Source organism: Anolis sagrei, chromosome 11 (genome assembly GCF_037176765.1).
Source record: "Anolis sagrei isolate rAnoSag1 chromosome 11, rAnoSag1.mat, whole genome shotgun sequence".
NCBI classification, from domain to species: Eukaryota; Metazoa; Chordata; class Lepidosauria; order Squamata; family Dactyloidae; genus Anolis; species Anolis sagrei.
Genome location: NC_090031.1, coordinates 26,014,286 through 26,032,937, shown reverse-complemented (window position 1 = coordinate 26,032,937; position 18,652 = coordinate 26,014,286). Strand labels below are relative to the sequence as shown.

The following is an 18,652-nucleotide window of genomic DNA, read 5'->3' as shown; positions in this document are numbered from 1 at the left end:
TAGGTTAAACCACTGAGTCACTGAACTTACTGATTGAAAGGTCGCAAGTTCGAATCTGGGTAGCAGCGTGAGCTCCTGCTGTCAGCCCCAGCTTCTGACAACAGAGCAGTTCAAAAACATGCATATGTGAGAAGATCAAGAGGTACCGCTCCGCCGGAAGGCAACGGCGCGCCATGCAGTCATGCTGACCACATGACCTTGGAGGTGTCCATGGACAATGTCGGCTCTTTGGCTTACAAATGGAGATGAGCACCAACCCCCAGAGTTGGATACCACTGGACTTAATGTCAGGAGAAAACCTTTACCTTTATCTATATCAGAAAAGCTGTGGTTGAAGATTGTCTCTAACTTTGCTATATAAAAAGTAACGCATATGTCCCAGTCTTTTTTTCATCAAGTATTTCTCCTTAATCAACACTATCAAACAAAATCCATAATTTTGCCCCCCAAACTTGCTGTTGACTTATACGTGAGGTTGAGTATATACCACTTATTAGCATATGTCATGTGGGCAAGTATTTAAAAATATTCTCCCACTCCAGAATAAAAAAAAATGTCCTTGGGCTAAAATAATAATATTAATAATAATAATAATAATAATAATAAAACTTTATTTATACCCTGCCACCATCTCCCCAGATGCAGACAACAAGATTTCATCAAAATAAAAAACGTACAGTAGCAAAATCAAATAAATAAAACTTTAATATAAGTCTCAACTGTGGCAAAAAAAAAAAAAAGCCATACATTGTGATCCAAGTGCCTTGCATGGCTCCTAATGGGAAGTTTCTCCTGCCCCTCAAGCCTCTTCAGTGCCTGAAAGTACTGACGATGAGTGGCTGGAACCCTCCGCCCGGAAACCGGAAAATGCACGGAGACCTCATGTACCTTTATGTAATCACGATGGAAGATCGTCACGTGAGCATCACGGCATCCACGCGAGGCTTTTACCTCAATCGGTAAGTAGCCACACGTTGCCGTGACTCATATCGCCTTTGTTTACTTGGAAGTCCCTAGTAGTGTCCTCCAAAGGATGGTCAGATTACACCTTCACTGTTCTATATGGCAGCAAATGCCTCTTGTTTAGTCTTTCCCTAGTTTTGCTGCACAGTTTTATTTTGCAAATTTAATTTATCCTTCTTCCAATTCTTTTCTCCTCCTTCTTTCCCTTGTTCTTCCCCTTCTTCTTTTTCTCCTCCTCCTCCTTCTCCTTGAGTGTGATGCCATGGGTTGCTTCAAGAACAATTCCTGCCATTCCCAGTACCAAATAGGAGTGCAGTCTCTTTGGTTTTCCCTTTTCCCACCTTTTAAGTTTCCTTTCTCTTCCTCTCTGCAGGTCCACGGCCTACAACTTCAACCCGAAGCCCGCCAATCCCAGCTTCCTCAGCCATTCCCTGGTCGAACTTCTGAACCAGATCAGCCCCACGTTCAAAAGAAATTTTGCTTCTTTGCAGAAGAAACGGTGACTTTCCCTTCTGTTTCCCTCCACACTTTCCTTTGCCCATGTTTTGGGTTTCTTTGGGGTGGGGAGATACTATTATTATGATTATTATTAATAATAATAATAATAATAATAATAATATAATTAATGATATTATTATACAATATATTATTGTATAATATGGTATTATATATAATATATATTAATAATAATAATAATAATAATAATAATAATAATAATAATAATAATAATAATAATAATAATAATGTGTGCCATGCCAAAAGATCTCAGCCAGCATTTGGAAAAAATAAACATTGACAAAATCACAATCTGTCAACTGCAAAAGGCCACCTGACTTGGATCTGCGCACATCATTCGAAAATACATCACACAATACTAGACGCTTGGGAAGTGTTCAACTTGTGATTAGTGATATGAAATCCAGCATATAGATCTCATTTGCTGTGACAAACTGTGGTTTTGTGTCAGTAAAATAATAATAATAATATTAATAATAATAACAACAACAACTGGGTTGTTGTAAGTTTTTTCAGGCTATATGGCCATGTTCCAGAGCCATTCTCTCCTGACGTTTCGCCTCCATCTATGGCAAGCATCCTCAGAGGTAGTGAGGTCTGTTGGAACTAGGAAAATGGGTTTATATATCTGTGGAATGACCAGGGTGGGACAAAGAACTCTTGTCTGAGGATGCTTGCCATAGATGCAGGCAAAATGTCAGGAGAGAATGCCTCTAGAACATGGTCATATAGCCCGAAAAAACCTACAACAACCCAGTGATTCCAGCCATGAAAGCATTCGACAATACAAATAATAACAACAACAACTTTATTTTTGTATCCCGGCTCCATCTCCCTGAAGAGAGTAGTGCACATACGGCACAACGTGCCAAGACAAAGCATAAAATAAACATATAGTACAATACAATAAAGTTAAAAGTATAACATATTAAAAAAAACAGTTTTAAACTCATAACAATGTCCAATGACCTATGGTGACAACTATTGTAAGACATGGCCAAACTGTAAACAAGACAAGGGAATGGGATAGTGCAAATTGTAGCTAAGGAACAGGGCATGGGATAAAAAGTTCCACAGATATATAAACCTCACTTGCTTAGTTTCCAACAGGCCCCTCAACCTCTGTGAATGGCTGACTATCAGGATTAAAAAACTCTAAAATCAGGATAGTAAATAAAAAAACAACAACACTCAGACAGGAAACAATCAGGGCCTGCTAACAACTCCCAACAAATGATCCCCCAGGCAGCAACCAGCAAGACTTTGAAGCTGCATAGCTATTCAGTGCTAATCAAGGTCGTCAATTGCAACATTCACACTTGTCTCAAATGGACAAGAGTTCCTTCTCCTAACCTGGATATTATTCCACAGATATATACATTGCCCTTGCCTAGTTTCCAACATACCTCACAACCTTCGAGGATGCCTGCCATAGATGTGGGTAAAACAGGAGAGAATGCTTTTGGAACATGGCCATACAGCCCTGAAAACTCACAGCAACCCAGTGATTCCGACCATGAAAGCCTTCAGCGACACAATAATAATAATAATAATAATAATAATAATAATAATAATAACACGATTGTATTAAAAAATAAAGTATGGATTGTCGATGTCGCAATCCCAGGTGACAGCAGGATTGAAGAGAAACAATTGTAAAAGCTGACACAATATGAAGATTTAAAGATTGAACTGCAAAGACTCTGGCACAAGCCAGTCAAGGTGGTCCCAGTGGTGATTGGCACATTGGGTGCAGTGCCTAAAGACGTTGGCCTGCACTTAAACACAACATTACCATCTGCCAGCCACTTACTGGGATCTGTACGCATTCTTTGTCGATACATCACACAGTCCTAGACACTTGGGAAGTGTGATTCAATACAACAGCCAGCAGAGTGTCTGCTGTGGACTCATCTTGTGTTTCAAATAATAATAATAATAATAATAATAATAATAATAATAATAATATCTGCACGCATCATTTGAAAATACATCACACAGTCCTAGACGCATGGGAAGTGTTCAACTTGTGATTTTGTGATACGAAATCCAGCATATAGATCTCATTTGCTGTGACATACTGTGTTTTTGCGTCAGTAAAATAATAATAATAATAATAATAATAATAATAGTCTCCAAACCTGTACATAAAGTATATCCTTCAAATATATGCTGATAAAATATTTCCATTCTTCTGATTTTATCTTCTGTGACTTATTCTTCAACATTTGTTGATTTGTGCGTTCCTGTTAATTCCCACACCTCCACTGTCCAATCTTCCATAGTTCTTTTAAGGTCCATCTCTTGATCTGTGGTGAGGTTTAAAGAGGGGTTTGCATTATAATCTGCCTATTCTTTGACCCCAAACCAGCGTCCAGCGGCATCCGTTGGAGCGGATCTCAACCCCCTTCCAAGTCTACACCTGGACGGCGCCTCTAGCCGAACACGCCATGGACTGCGTGAGAGCCGAAGATGCTTATACCTCAAGGCTTGGCTACGAAGAGCACATCCCAGGACAGGTAACAAAAGTCAGGGTGGCAGGGTGCATTCGCTTGAATCCTACAGTGAGCATTGGCGTGGGCCAGGCTTTAGTGCAGCTGATTAATCACCAGCAGCAATAGTTATTACCAATTGAAAGGTTTGCAGTTCAAAGCCCGGATTGGGGGGAGCACCCGACCTTCAGCCCAGCTTACTATCCACCAAAGCAATTTGAAAACAGCTGTGAATAGAGAAATTAGGCACTGCTTAAGCAGGGAGGTATTTTACGGTATCATAAAGGAAATATCAAAAAAGGAGGAAGTCTGTGATCAAGGCTCTACATCATAGAGAATGGAGCAACAGCACCCCCCTGTGGCTGGAATCGAGCACAACCACCAGGATGCCGAAGCCGACATAATACTTCTATCTGTTGTCTGTCCTGTCTGTTTAACGGCATTGAACGTCTGCCATGTTTGTGTTCTGCGATCCGCCCTGAGTCCCCTTCGGGTGAGAAGGGATGAATATAAATACTATAAATATTTAAATCCGCATGCTGTTCTGTCCGCCTTCACACATTTAACTGCAGGCAGGATTAACATCTCGTTTCCCCTTTAGACAACAAAGCTCTTGTTGTTTTGAAATTCTCAACCTTTGGGTCATTTATCAGACATTTAGGATTGCTAGAGAGGTGTTATCTTAAGTCCTCCATGATCAATGACCAGCAGAAGTTGACCATTGTGTGTGTTCTTCTCTCATCTCCTTTTCAATCCTTTTTTCAGACCAGAGATTGGAATGAAGAATTGCAAACAACCAGAGAACTGCCAAGGAAAAACCTACCCGAGAGGCTGTTGCGAGAACGGGCCATCTTTAAGGTAACTTATTAGCACATAGTAAGGCAGGAAAAGGGGTAGGAGGCGGTGGCGAGGGAAACCGAGTTCTGATCCTCAAAGGTGGAAAGTCAAGCGTTGACCTGGAAATTTAGACAGGAAGCTTGGAGGCAATCTCAATCCGATGGTGCTTTATTTTTATTGATCTGCTGGAAGAGTAGAATACAACTCTTTTAACCCATGGATGGAAAAGTTGACCCCCAACCTGAAATTCTGAAAGCTATACTCTTGACATTGGTGTATAAAATTTGAATTTGAAATGCCTCTGCTATGCCTTAATTACTGGTTTGGATGTATAAATCAAAATACGTTGGTATCTTTTGCTGGGTGAGTGGGTTTAATAAAAAAAATACCCTCCCCATAAATGCACCGCAGAGTAACTTAACAGCAGCAGCGTGACCCAAAACCTGTAGCCAAAAGTGATAAAAAGAACAGAAACACACAAACCAATGTTATATCTTTCTTAGGAGGCTTTTCTTTGTAATAATATAATATAGTTGCGCTATTCACAACAGCAAAGTTTCCATAGCATAAAGTTCTTTTTACTTCCTTCTTTGCTTCCACACTGGGCTTCTTTTTCATGCAGATAAACAGCTTCGTTCTCACAGAGCCTCCTCTCACACCAGTTACACAGAAGCTTCACACAGTAGCTTTTTACACACAGCAGCCTTCACACACGAGGCCTTCAGCCTAGAGCTTCTCTTCTCTGCTTCTCACACCAGACCTACTCAAACTGAGGCCTACCTCACACTGAGGCCTTTCTCCCTATGAAGGCTTCTCACACAGGGGCTTCTTTCACACTGAGACGAACTAACACTGAGGCCTACCTCAAGAAAGAAGATCCCATTTGAACATTAGGAAGAACTTCCTGACTGTGAGAGCTGTTCAGCAGTGGAACTCTCTACACCGAAGTGTGGTGGAGGCTCCTTTGGAAGCTTTTAAACCGAGGCTAGATGGTCATCTGTCAGGGGTGCTTTGAATGCAATTTTCCTGCAGGGGGTTGGACTGGATGGCCCATGAGGTCTCTTCCAACTCTATGAGGCCTCTCTCACAGTGAGGCCTTCTCACACTGAGGGCTCTCTCAGACTCAGGGCTACTAAGCTACGGGCACACCTGCTTATAGAGAGCTACAGCTTTTGCTGAGTAGTTGCATCCATTTAACTCTTTCAGTGCTTGACTCACATTATTGTAATTAAAAATACCTAATTAATTTTTAATATTTCTAACAATGAGAACTTGGCTGAAATTGATTCCAGGCCTCAAGCAGAAAATGTATCCCTTGCAATTCATTGAAGTCCTGGTGGCGTCCAGAAACCAAATTTAATGTGCTCCATCACTGAGCTCTTGCTTCATAATGACACCTTGCAATCCATTGTATGCCTCAATCCCACTTTGTGCTCTCCAGCTGGTGTTCAGCCCCAATTCCTATATTCTCCGGTCAGCAGGTTCTGGTGTTTGTGGGGAATGGAAGTTATAGGCTCCCGCACCTGAAGGTTCATCAGGAAAGGGGTGGAAGGTTTCCTTGACCGTCCCTTTTTTGCTTCGCAGGTCCATAGTGACTTCACTGCCGCAGCCACGAGAGGGGCCATGGCAGTCATTGACGGCAACGTGATGGCCATCAACCCGAGCGAGGAGACCAAAATGCAGATGTTCATCTGGAACAACATCTTCTTCAGCCTGGGCTTTGACGTCCGTGACCACTACAAGGACTTTGGCGGAGATGTGGCGGCCTACGTGGCTCCCACCAATGACCTCAATGGGGTCCGGACGTACAATGCCGTGGATGTGGAAGGGCTGTACACCTTGGGCACGGTGGTGGTGGATTACCGAGGGTACCGGGTGACTGCCCAGTCCATCATCCCGGGCATCTTGGAGCGGGAGCAGGAGCAGAGCGTCGTCTATGGCTCCATAGACTTTGGCAAGACCGTGGTCTCCCACCCCAAGTATCTGGAGCTGCTGGAGAAGACCAGCCGGCCCCTGAAAATCCAGAAGCATACGGTACTCAACGATAAGAACGAGGAGGTGGAGCTGTGCTCGTCCGTGGAGTGCAAGGGCATCATCGGCAACGACGGGCGGCACTACATCCTGGACTTGCTCCGCACCTTTCCCCCCGACTTGAACTTTTTGCCCGTGGAAGGGGAGGAGATGCCGGAAGAGTGTCAGAAAATGGGGTTCCCCAAACTGCACCGGCACAAACTCTGCTGCCTACGCCAAGAGCTGGTGGATGCCTTTGTGGAGCACAGGTGAGTCCATCTCTGCCTCCCCGTTCCTTCCAGGATCCTATAACTTCGCCTTGTTGATAGCAGGGCATTCTGTTGATCTCATTACATTTTTAAAGAACTTTATTGATATTTAGCAGTGTTTGAGTAACAATACACTCATTTATGGGAGAATAAAATCGCAGTCGTATCTAGTTGCCGATACAGAAATAGAGACTGGTTTTTCTCCTAAATACATACCGTATATACTCGAGTATAAGCTGACCCGAATATAAGATGAGGCACCAAATTTTACCACAAAAAACTGGGAAAACGTATTGACTCGAGTATAAGCCGAGGGTGGGAAATGCAGCAGCTAGTGGTAAATTTCAAAATAAAAATAGGTACAATACAATTACATTAATTGAGGCATCAGTAGGTTAAATGTTTTGAATATTTACATAAAACTATAATTTAAGATAAGACTGTGGAACTCCGATTAAACCATTATTCTAACCTTCTTCAATGTAAATGTGCTTGCATATCCTTACAATAAAAATAGAGTAAAATAATAAGTGTAATAATACTACTAATAATAATAGAGTAAAATAATGGAAATGTAATAATAACAGGAAAAATAGAGTAAAATAATAAATATAATAAAAACAATAATAAAGTAGAATGATCAATGTAATAACAACAACAACAATAATAATAACAATACATTTATTATGTATTTCTAACAGGGTAAAATAATAAATAACCTTGATTCGAATAAAAGCCGAGTGGGACTCTTTCAGGCTAAAAAAAGGGCTGAAAAACTAGGCTTATACTCGAGTATATACAGTATTTATAAGACCAGATCCAAAGGTAAATCCGCTTCTGAGATATCTCAGATTATTAAGTGGTTTTTTGACGCCAATCCAAATATTTTAACAATTTAAAATACTTTAAAATATTGTTGGCCTCCTGGTGGTGCAGCGGGTTAAACCACTGAGCCGCTAAACTTGCTGACTGAAAGGTTGATAGTTTGACTCCGAGGAACAGAGTGAGCTCTTGCTGTTAGGCCCAGCTTCTGCCAACTTAACAGTTCAGAAACAAATGTGAATAGATCAATAGGTACCGCTTCAGCAGGAAGGTAATGGTGCTCCATGCAGTCATGCCTTGGAGGTGTCTATGCACAACGCCAGCTCTTCCGCTTAGAAATGGAGATGAGCTCAACCCCCAGAGTTGGATACAACTAGATGTAATGTCAGGAGAAACCTTTACTTCTACTAAATATTGTAGGCGAGATGAAGACCAAACAGTGAAAGACTAGAAATGGAATCATAATCTCAGAAGTTCCCATTTAAAGACAACCTAATGATATCGGGGTGGGGAGGCACTTACAGTGTTTCTCGCGACCCCTTAATGCAGTTCCTCGTGTGGTGGTGACCCCCAACCATAACATTATTTCCATTGCTACTTCCTAACTGTAATTTTTCTACTGTTATGAATCGTCATGTAAATATCTGATATGCTAGATGCATTTTTATTAACTGGACCAAATTTGGCACAAATACCTGATACACCCACATTTGAACACTCGTGGGTTGTGGGGGATTGATTTTGTCATTTGGGAGTTGTAGTTGATTGTAGTTCACCTATTTTCGAACTGCTAGGTAGGCAGAAGTTGGGCTAAAGGTCAGAAGCTCACCCTGACTCGGGCTTCGAACTGTCAACCTTCTGGTTGGCAAGATTTTTTTCTGTGTTAAAGCCCGGCCCAATCTTAGTCAGGTTTGGATGCGACCCAAGCTTGTTTGAAACAATCCAGCATCATGTCATGTTTAATAAAGCTGGCTCATCCTGACCAACCATATAATAGACATTGTTAAGTGTTCAGATGCAGTAGAGATATAATGTGTTCCAGTGTGCAGTCTTAGCTTACAGGAGGGGAAGAGTGGTAATCTCTCAGGAGTTGAAAGGAGTCAGGGTTGACTTTGGAGAATGTCTGGAAGATGATTCTGAAGCTACTGGAAGATGGGCAGGATACAGTAGTGTCCTGGTTTGGGGCCCATCTCCAAACGGTGTCGTTATTCCCACGGAGTTCGAAATCCTCTTTGTGTTGGGCTCATTGGACAATATTTTCTGTTTCCCTTCCTCTGCATGATAGGTATCTCATGTTCATGAAGTTGGCGGCCCTTCAGCTCATGCAGCAGAAGGCCATCAAGCAAGAGAGTGTCACTAGCCTGGAAAATGGGGGCAGCCCCACCTCTCCCTTTCCAGAGAATGGGGTTGAAGAGGGCGAGAAGTCCCCCTTGGAAGATGGAAGGCTGGAAGACAAAATGGATGGCAAGGGAGAGGACAACGTAGCGGGGCTCGACCAAGTGAAAGAGCTCACCGAGACAATCGCGTCGGACGACGGAGCAGGTATCTGTCACCCTACAGAATGATTGCCTATTGTCCCAAATGATCAAATGTAATAATAGCAGCGAGATTATATTATGCACTAACGTGAAAAGAGAAAAGAACTACCCTCCAAAGGACAATGGATAATAAATGTTCCTTGAGATTGTGTTGCCAGGAGTCATAAGCTTCACCTTAGCAAATATTTGATAGACGTCATGGCTGTACTGGCTGCTTTCTGCATCTTTGATCAGGGGTACGACCATTGCAAAACTCATGCTTCTTTCTTTCCCTTGTGCCCAGTGGACCCCAAAAGCAGAGAGGTGATCCAGAAGGCCTGCAAAGCTGTTGGCTCCATCAGCAACACGTCCTTTGATATCCGGTTTAACCCAGATATCTTCTCTCCAGGTAAGACAGGCATCCAGGTGGAGCTAGAGAAGAGTCAGGTTGGGAGTGGCTGTTCTAGGAGTTGTAGGATCTCTATATGCATAAAAGTCAAAGTCTGTTCTATCTGATTGCACCACAAAGGTTGTTGCTAGTTGACAGTCCAGTGGCCCTTTGCGGTGTCCCTGGAGTGGCTGTTGAGGGGTGAAGTGGCCCTCTGGGATGTCACTGGGAAAGAAAGGTGGCATGTAGGAGGGGAGACGAGAGAGGAAGCAAAGACCATGTTGCCATGGAGAACTTGTGAGGTAAGCCAGTTTAGATCTGGAGAAAGAAGAGGAGAAGGAAAAGAAGGAAGGAAGGAAGGAAAGAGAAAGAGAAAAAGGGGAAAGGGGGAGGGAATAAAAGGAGAGGGGAAGAAAAATCGGAAAGAAAGAAAGAGAAAAAGAAGGGGAAAGGAGAGAAGAAGAAAAATATTTATTTATTACTAGCCATCCCCTGCCACACATTGCCGTGGCCCAGTCTGTGTATATGTGTTTTGTGTGTGTATGTATGTGTATATGTGAATATATGTGGTTTTGCGCACACGTTGTAATGTATTTTTTATTTTTTGGCTTTTTAAGTCCCTTCTGCTGTGTTTTTAAGTGTTTTTATGAGTGATGGTCACTCGGTGGCCTGATAGGTGGACGGTATCCAAATTTGGTGTTGAGGGGGAGGAATTAAGGAACAAAAGAAAGAGAAAAAGGAGGGAGTTAAAGAAGAGAGGAAGAAAAAGAAAAAGAAGGAAGGAAAGAAAGAAAGAGAAAAGGAGGGAATGAAAGGAGAGTGGAAGGAAAAGAAGGAAGGAAAAAGAAGAGCAAAGGAGGGAATTGAAACAAGTGAGAAAGAAAAAGAAATAATGAAGGCAAGGGAAAAGTAGGGAGGAGGGAACAAAAAAAGGAGGGAATGAAAGGAGAGGGGAAGGAAAAGAAGGAAGGAAGGCAGGAAAGAAAAGAAGAAAGGGAAAAGTAGGGACAAGGGAAGAAAGGAAAAGGGGGAATGAAAGGAAAGGGGAAGAAAAGAAGTAAGGGAATGAAGGGGAAAGTAGGGGGAAGGGAAAAAAGAAGAAGGAATGGAAGGAGAGGGGGAGGAAAAAGAAAGAAAAAGGGGAAAGGAGGGATGAGGAAAGAAAGAAGAAGGCGAGAATGAAATGAAAGGTAGAGAAAAAGAAGGAAAGAAAGAAAGGAAAAGGAAGGGGAGAGGAGGGAAGAAAGAAAAAGGAGGGAATGAAAAGAGAGGGGGAGGAAAAGAAGGGAGCAAAGAATGAGAAAAAGAAGAGGAAAGGTAAAAAAAGGGAATGAAAGGAAAGAGGGAGGAAAAGAAGGGATGAAAACAGAGGGGCAGTGGCCCCTCGACACTCAGGCAACTCCTGGTAGTATGCTAGTTAAAAATAACGGCTCTCAAGCTTTTAAATGGAAATAATAATAATAATAATAATATGAAATCCAGCATATAGATCTCGTTTGCTGTGACATACTGTGCTTTTGTGAAATCTAACATTTTGAAGATGCATATCTGTTACTCTCAAATGTGTCATTCCCTTTCTCTTCTGAAGGTAGTTTCTGCTCTTCTTAAATGGAAATGATGCAGGGACTTCTAACCCAAATCTACAACAGCATAACTATGCCTCGCATTTTGCAGTGTCATCACCTTGGCTTTCAACAATTGTAATGCTCACCATAGTTAGCAGTTTTTTTTTTCTTATATGGGCAGTGAAGACATATATATTCTGCCAGGTTTTCAGTGGGTTTTATTTGTCTGTCAATTGTGCAGTTTCGTTTTTCTTTCTCGTATTTTTGTGCTATTGCTATAAGACACCTTGAGGGCACTTATGGAGGAGGTGCGCAAAGGCAGTATAAAAATATCTAAAAATATATTTAAATAAATAATGTTTGGGGGCGGATGGCAGAGATTACTCCCTTCTTATTCCCTCCTCCATCATCTCCTTTGTTCTCTTCTTTCCATTGTAAAGATTATTTTCTCTCTCTCATCTTCTAGGTGTCCATTTTCCAGAGTCCAGCAAAGAACAGATTCAGGATCAGAAGCGTTTGCTGAAGGACGCAGCTGCTTTCCTGGTTTCCTACCAAATCCCAGGCTTGGTAAGTAGAAAGAGGATAATAGAATCCTAGAGTTGGAAGAGACCTCATGGGCCATCCAGTCCAACCCCATTCTGCCAAGAAGTAGGAAAATTGCATTCAAAGCACCCCCGACAGATGGCCATCCAGCCTCTGTTTAAAAGCTCCCAAAGAAGGAGCCTCCACCACACTATGGGGCAGAGAGTTCCACTGCTGAACAGCTATCACAGTCAGGAAGTTCTTCCTAATGTTCAGATGGAATCTCCTTTCTTGTGAAGCCATTGCTCCATTGCGTCCTAGTCTCCAGGGCAGCAAAAAACAAGTTCGTTCCCTCCTCCCTATGACTTCCTCTCACGAATTTATACATGGCTATCATGTCTCCTCTCAGCCTTCTCTTCTTCAAGCTAAACATGCCCAGCTCTTCGAGCCACTCCTCATAGGGCTTGTTCTCCAGACCCTTCATCATTTTAGTCTCCCTCCTCTGTAATTGTGCTTCTTCTTTCCTTTGCAGGTCAAAGACTGCCTCGACCACACCATGCTGCCAATGGATGGGGCCACTCTGGCGGAAGCCATGCATCAGCGGGGCATCAACATGCGCTACTTGGGCAAAGTAGTCGACTTCATCACCAAAACCCCGGCCCGGACTCAGCTGGATCACATCTATGTAAGCCTCGCCATCCTCCATTTGTCCTTGCTTTAAAATGTCGGCCTCTGCTTCTCTGGAAATTATTTACCACAGCTGTACTTCCAACGTAACCAATCTGGCTGGAGGCTTACGTATGTGAACAGTCGTAGTGTATATATATTTATAAATACAAATATACAAATACAGTAGATAAATAAAATAAATAAATTGTTGGTGGAGTTCAGAATGCTCTTTGATTGTAGGTGAACTATAAATCCCACCAACTACAATTCCCAAATGACAAAATCAATCCCCCGTCAACCCCACCACTATTCAAATTTGGGTGTATTTATTATTTATTATTTATTTACAGCTTTTATATTCCGCCCTTCTCACCCCGTAGGGGAATCAGTGTACACATATATGGCAAACATTCAATGCCAATTTTTGACATATAAACATATACAGATATAGACAGAGGCCATTTAACTTTTTTCTGGCCACCAGGGGAGCTGTCGCTTTCATTGTCCATCTGCGACACTGATGAAGCACTTCCGCATTCCCCGCATGCTTCCCCGCTGGAATGCTTTGCTGGAGTCTTCTTTATGGCCTCATAAATCAGTTAATTTTAGCCTCCCCACACTTTAAGGTGGTACCTAATTTTCCTACTCGACAGATGCAACTGTCTTTCGGGTTGCAAAGGTCGACAACAGACTACACAAAATTGGTTGGAAGCCCACTCCAACCCGGGCTGGCTTTGAACTCATGAGTGATCTTAATGCAGCTGACACTCAGCCAGCTGCGCCACAAGCCCGGTGTAGTGTGTATTTGTGCCAAATTTCATCCAGTGAATGAAAATAAATCCTGCATTTCCGGTACATTACATTACGATTCATAACAGGAGCAAAAATGACAGTTATGGAGTAGCAACGAAAACAGTGTTATGGTTGAGGACCTGTATTAAGGGGTCGCGGCATTCGGAAGGTTGAGAAACACTGTCCTAATGGGTGCTCTCCTGCATTTGTGTTTTCTCCGGACAGAAAATCGGCATCATGGAAGTGATCACTCGGTCGGCCAAGCACATCTTCAAGCTCTACCTCCAGGTACAAATCGGATTCTCTGACCCCGAACGCCCTTCGCCCGCCTGCCCTTTCCTGCTCAGAGGTTGTGCGCCGCTCTCGCTCGCTCTCGCTCTCTCTCCCCCCTTCCATCCATCGAGGGAAACCGTTTCCTCATTAGTCCTTTTGCGACAGTTGCCTAGCAACCCCAAGTACAATCTCATTAAGGCCCGAAACAGGTGCCAGCCTGTGAGTGTGTGTGTGAGTGAGTGTGCGTGTGGAGGTGAAATGATTCCCCGCTTGACAACCACAAGTAGGGGAGGCATTTGTTTTCCAAAAGGTGGGTGAGGTTGTTCGTGTTCTTTTTGGCCATGAACAAGAATGGCTTAATCCGCGGCTACTTTTGAACCGAGATCAGATATCCTTGCATCTTTCAGAAAGATGCACTTTGGACAGATTCCCTATTTCCCTTCCATTATCCATCCCTCCAGCCCCATCTGTATAGCAGTTGGGTTTGTTCCAGAAACGACAACACTTCCAAACATTTTGCATGCGAAATGGGTGCTTCCTGGGCTCTCTCCGCAATTGCGTGTGTGCAGAATTTTACAAGGGCTCCAACGCACAAGCCGGATGTGCTGTTCGTAATAAAAGCCCTCCGCCTTGTGTTGCATGAGCATCTTTTCACATCCATGTAGGCAAGAAGTAGGTGGCAACACTGAGACTGCCAAGTCTTTGGAATACTGTATATATCTGATGTTGGGCAAGTGGGCTTATTAACAAAAGACCCTCCTCATAAACGTATAGCAGAATAACTTATTAGCAGCAGCGTGATCCAGCATGAGTAGCCCAAAGTGAGGAACAAAAACACACAGACCAATGTCATCTCTTCCATAGGAGGCTTTTCTTTGTAGTAAAATAATATAGTTGCACTATTTACAAGAACAAGGTTTCCATAACACATAGAAACAAATACACAGCAGGTTTACACACAGCAGGCTTTACACTGGAGCTTTCTCACACAGAGGTTTACCTCACACTCCTCAGGAAGACACTAGCTTTGGCCCACTGACCCTAACAGGCTTCAGACTACTAACTCTTTCAGTGCTTGACTCACACTTTTGTAATCAAAAATGACCAGTTAATTTTTACTATTTTTGACACCTGGCATAGCTTGGGTATGCATTTTCTTTGTGGCTCTTTCCTTCCTTCCTCCATTTTTTTCATACACTTTCTCTCTCTTTACTTTCTTTCCTTCTTCCCTTGCTTTTCCTCATACACATTCCCTTCTCTTCTTTCTTCTCTGCATTTCTCTTTCCTTTTTTTCTTCCTTTCCTTTCCTTCCCTCTCCTCATACCTTTCCTCCTTCCTTTCTATTCCTTCCCTTTTTTTTCTTCCTTTATGTCTTTCCTTCTTTCCCTTCTTCTTCCTTTTTATATCAATTTGGAGAGAGGTGTGTGTGTATATATATGTCAAAGTATGTCTGTCTATGTGTCTGTATGTCAGTCCACAAAGACTGTTGCTAAGTAACAATCCAGTGGCCCTTTGTGATGTCACTAGAATAGTATAAGTATTATTATTATTATTATTGTGTGCTTTTCCGTCATTGTATATTTCTGCCGCTTCTGTGATAGTTCATTTGTACAAAATCCAGCATATAGATCTCGTTCACTGTGACATACTGTGCTTTTGTGTCAATAATAATAATAATAATAATAATAATAATAATCTTTATTTATACCCCGCCACCCTCTCCTCAAAGGAGACTCAGGGCAGCTAACATGAGGCCAAGGCCCCCCAAAAATACAACAAAGTTAAATACAAAATAACAGAAAAATCAAATCACAACAAAATACATTAAGTAACAAAATAAAATAAAATAAACAGTGCAAAACAGCATAATAGACATCAAACACAAGAAGGAAAGAGCCGCAAAGAGAGACATTGTGAGCTCAAAGGAGAAAGGGAAGGGAAAGAAAATAGGAGGAAAAGGAGGGAAAGAAAGGAAAGAAGGAGGAAGGAAAAGAAAGAAAAGGTGAAAAGGTATGAAGGAAGAGAGGGAAAAAAAGGAAAGAAAGCAGGGAGCCCTTTGACACACCAGATAGATATGCTAATGGGCAAGTCAAAGTAATACAAGTTATCGAAGCATTGCAGGAAGTATGGATTTGGAGGAGAGATATTTCTACCATTTGAGCTCCACACATGTGCCTGTCATCGAGACTTATTTTCCTCCTGCTCCCCTTTGCAGGGTGTTGAGCTCTCTGGGTTGTCCGCCGCCATCAGCCACTTCCTCAACTGCCTCCTCAGCTCCTTTCCCAACCCGGTTGCCCACCTTCCCGCGGACGAGCTGGTCTCCAAGAAGAAGAACAAGAGGAGGAAGAACCGGAACCTGAGTGCCTCAGACAACACCGCCTGGGCCAGCATGAGCCCACAAGAACTCTGGAAGAACATCTGCTCAGAAGCAAAGAGTTACTTCGACTTCGAGCTGCAGTGGTAAGTGACTCCGGACCTCCATGGCTGTCGGGTTCGGTCAGCATCATGAGTGTTCTTTTGAGAGTTCAATGAATCTTCAAAGGAGAAGTAACTTTCTCTCCATCCTGCATAATAAAGGAATCTGTTTTGCATGCTTGCTTGTGAGTGGATTTCATCATAGGGATTTGCAGCCCAGGACATTAGAATGGTCAGTACTGGTCTAGACTGGATTTATTTATCATGTCAGGAGCAAGCCAAACAGTTGTATTGCATTTTTAAACAAACAAACAAACAAAACACAAAGTTTGCAAGCTTGGTAGTTGATTAGATGTACTTTGACCAGTAGCTGTCCACTTGGAGTGCCTCTGGTGTTACTATAAGAAGGTCCTCCATTGTGCTCAGGTTGCATCACAGCAGATGGTCTGTAGTTTGCTCTTCTCCACACTCGCATGTCGTGGATTCCACTTTGTGGCCCAATTTCTTAAGGTTGGCTCTGCATCTCATGGTGCCAGAGCGCAGTCTGTTCAGCGCCTTCCAAGTCGCCTTCTGTGTGCCCGGGGGGAGTCTCTCATTTCGTATCAGCCATTGATTGAGGTTCTGGGTTTGAGCCTGCCACTTTTGGACTCTCGCTTGCTGAGGTGTTCCAGCGAGTGTCTGTAGATCTTAGAAAACTATTTCTTGATTTAAGTCGTTGACGAGCTGACTGATACCCAAACAAGGGATGAACTGGAGATGTCTCTGCCTTGGTCCTTTCACTATTGGCTGCTACTTCCCAGCGGATGTCAGGTGGTGCAATACTGGCTAAACAGTGTAATTTCTCCAGTGGCGTAGGGCGCAGACACCCCGTGATAATGCGGCATGTCTCATTAAGAGCCACACCTACTGTTTTAGTGTGGTAAGATGTTTTCCACACTGGGCATGCGTACTCAGCAGCAGAGTAGCATAGCGCAAGGGCAGATGTCTTCACTGTGTCTGGTGGTGATCCCCAGGTTGTGCCAGTCAGCTTTCGTATGATATTGTTTCTAGCGCCCACTTTTTGCTTGATATTCAGGCAGTGCTTCTTGTAGGTCAGAGCACGTTCCAGAGTCACTCCCAGGTATTTGGGTGTGCTGCAATGCTCCAGTGGGATTCCTTCCCAGGTCATCCTCAGAGTCCAGGATGCTTGTCTGTTCTTAAGGTCTAGACTGTTCTTAAGTCTAGACTGGGCTATACTGGGCCCATAACCCTTGTTGGTTGAGTAGGCTTATTAACAAAAGACACTCCCCATAAACGTACAGTAGAGTAACTTATTAGCAGGTCCCCATAAATGTACAACAGAGTAACTTATTTGGGCTACTGGTGACCCAGCACCAGTAGCCCAAAGTGGTAACAAGAACAAAAACATACAGACTAATGATATCTCTTCCTTAGGAGGCTTTTCTTTATAGTAAAATAATATGGTTGCACTATTTACGAGAATAAGGTTTCTGTAACACAAATCAAGTTCTTTATATATCCTTCGTTGCTTCCATGCTGGACTTCTTCCTCATGCAGACGAACAGCTTCACTCTCACAGAGACTCCTCTCACAACAAACTTATAGTGGAGCTTCACACAGGAGCTTTTAACACACAGCAGCCTTTATACACTGGAGCTTCACATACAAGGCTTGACAACCTGGGGCTTCTTTCACCAAAGCTTCTCACACCAGGCCTTCTCAAACTCGGGCTTCTCATAGACTGAGGCCTACCTCACACTGTGAGGCCTACCTCATACATAGGCTTCCTACAAAACCCTTTACGGTTCCAGCCCAGTTTATTCTCCTCTACGAATCATCAAAGGCCTTAAGATCTTCCAGAGAGGCCCTGCTCTTGGTCCCACCACCTTCGTAGTTGCGTTTGGTGGGGATGAGAGATAGGACCTTTTCTGTGGTGGCTCCCCAGTTATGGAACTCTCTCCCGAATGAAATTACATCTGCCCCCTCCCTCCTGACCTTTAGGAAGCAAGTGAAGTCTTGGTTGTGGAACAAGGCTGATGGCTGAGACCGGTAATTGACTAAGATATTGGCCGCAATGTGAGGACTGAGTTGGATGTTGTTTTTATCCTGGTGAATATTTTATTATGCTTTTTATCTGATATATATTTTTAACTTATTGTTTATATATGATGTTTTAAAGGTTTGTGTATGAGCATTGAATACTTGCTGTAAGCTGGTCTGAGTCCCTCTATGGAGGTAGAGATTATCGGGATACAAAAGTTTTTAATAAATAAATAAATAAATTCTGTCACTGACTAAGGCCTACCTAACACTGTGGGGCCTACCTCACACAGAGTCTTCTCTCACAGGCGTAAAGCCTACCTCACACTGTGGGGCCTACCTCACACAGAGGCTTCTCTCACAGACTAAGGCCTACCTCACACTGTGGGGCCTACCTCACACAGAGGCTTCTCTCACAGGCGTAAGGCCTACTTCACACTGTGGGGCCTACCTCACACAGAGGCTTCTCTCACAGGCGTAAGGCCTACTTCACACTGTGGGGCCTACCTCACACAGAGGCTTCTCTCACAGACTAAGGCCTACCTCACACTGTGGGGCCTAC

At 43.1% G+C, this 18,652-nt stretch overlaps 1 protein-coding gene across 3 annotated transcripts in view; it reads left to right on the top strand.

Moving 5' to 3' along the window:
- The window catches only part of CLUH (clustered mitochondria homolog), a 92,448-nt gene that overhangs the window by 52,159 nt on the left and 21,637 nt on the right, over positions 1 to 18,652 (top strand). For all 3 annotated transcript variants that reach the window (XM_060756960.2, XM_060756959.2, XM_060756958.2), the window contains exons 6-16: positions 805 to 959; positions 1,337 to 1,462; positions 3,851 to 3,998; positions 4,737 to 4,829; positions 6,393 to 7,087; positions 9,195 to 9,451; positions 9,731 to 9,835; positions 11,846 to 11,946; positions 12,434 to 12,586; positions 13,588 to 13,650; positions 15,851 to 16,095. In XM_060756960.2, the coding sequence (XP_060612943.2) occupies positions 805 to 959; positions 1,337 to 1,462; positions 3,851 to 3,998; positions 4,737 to 4,829; positions 6,393 to 7,087; positions 9,195 to 9,451; positions 9,731 to 9,835; positions 11,846 to 11,946; positions 12,434 to 12,586; positions 13,588 to 13,650; positions 15,851 to 16,095 (2,141 nt within the window). The remainder of the gene's footprint in view (positions 1 to 804; positions 960 to 1,336; positions 1,463 to 3,850; positions 3,999 to 4,736; positions 4,830 to 6,392; positions 7,088 to 9,194; positions 9,452 to 9,730; positions 9,836 to 11,845; positions 11,947 to 12,433; positions 12,587 to 13,587; positions 13,651 to 15,850; positions 16,096 to 18,652) is intronic.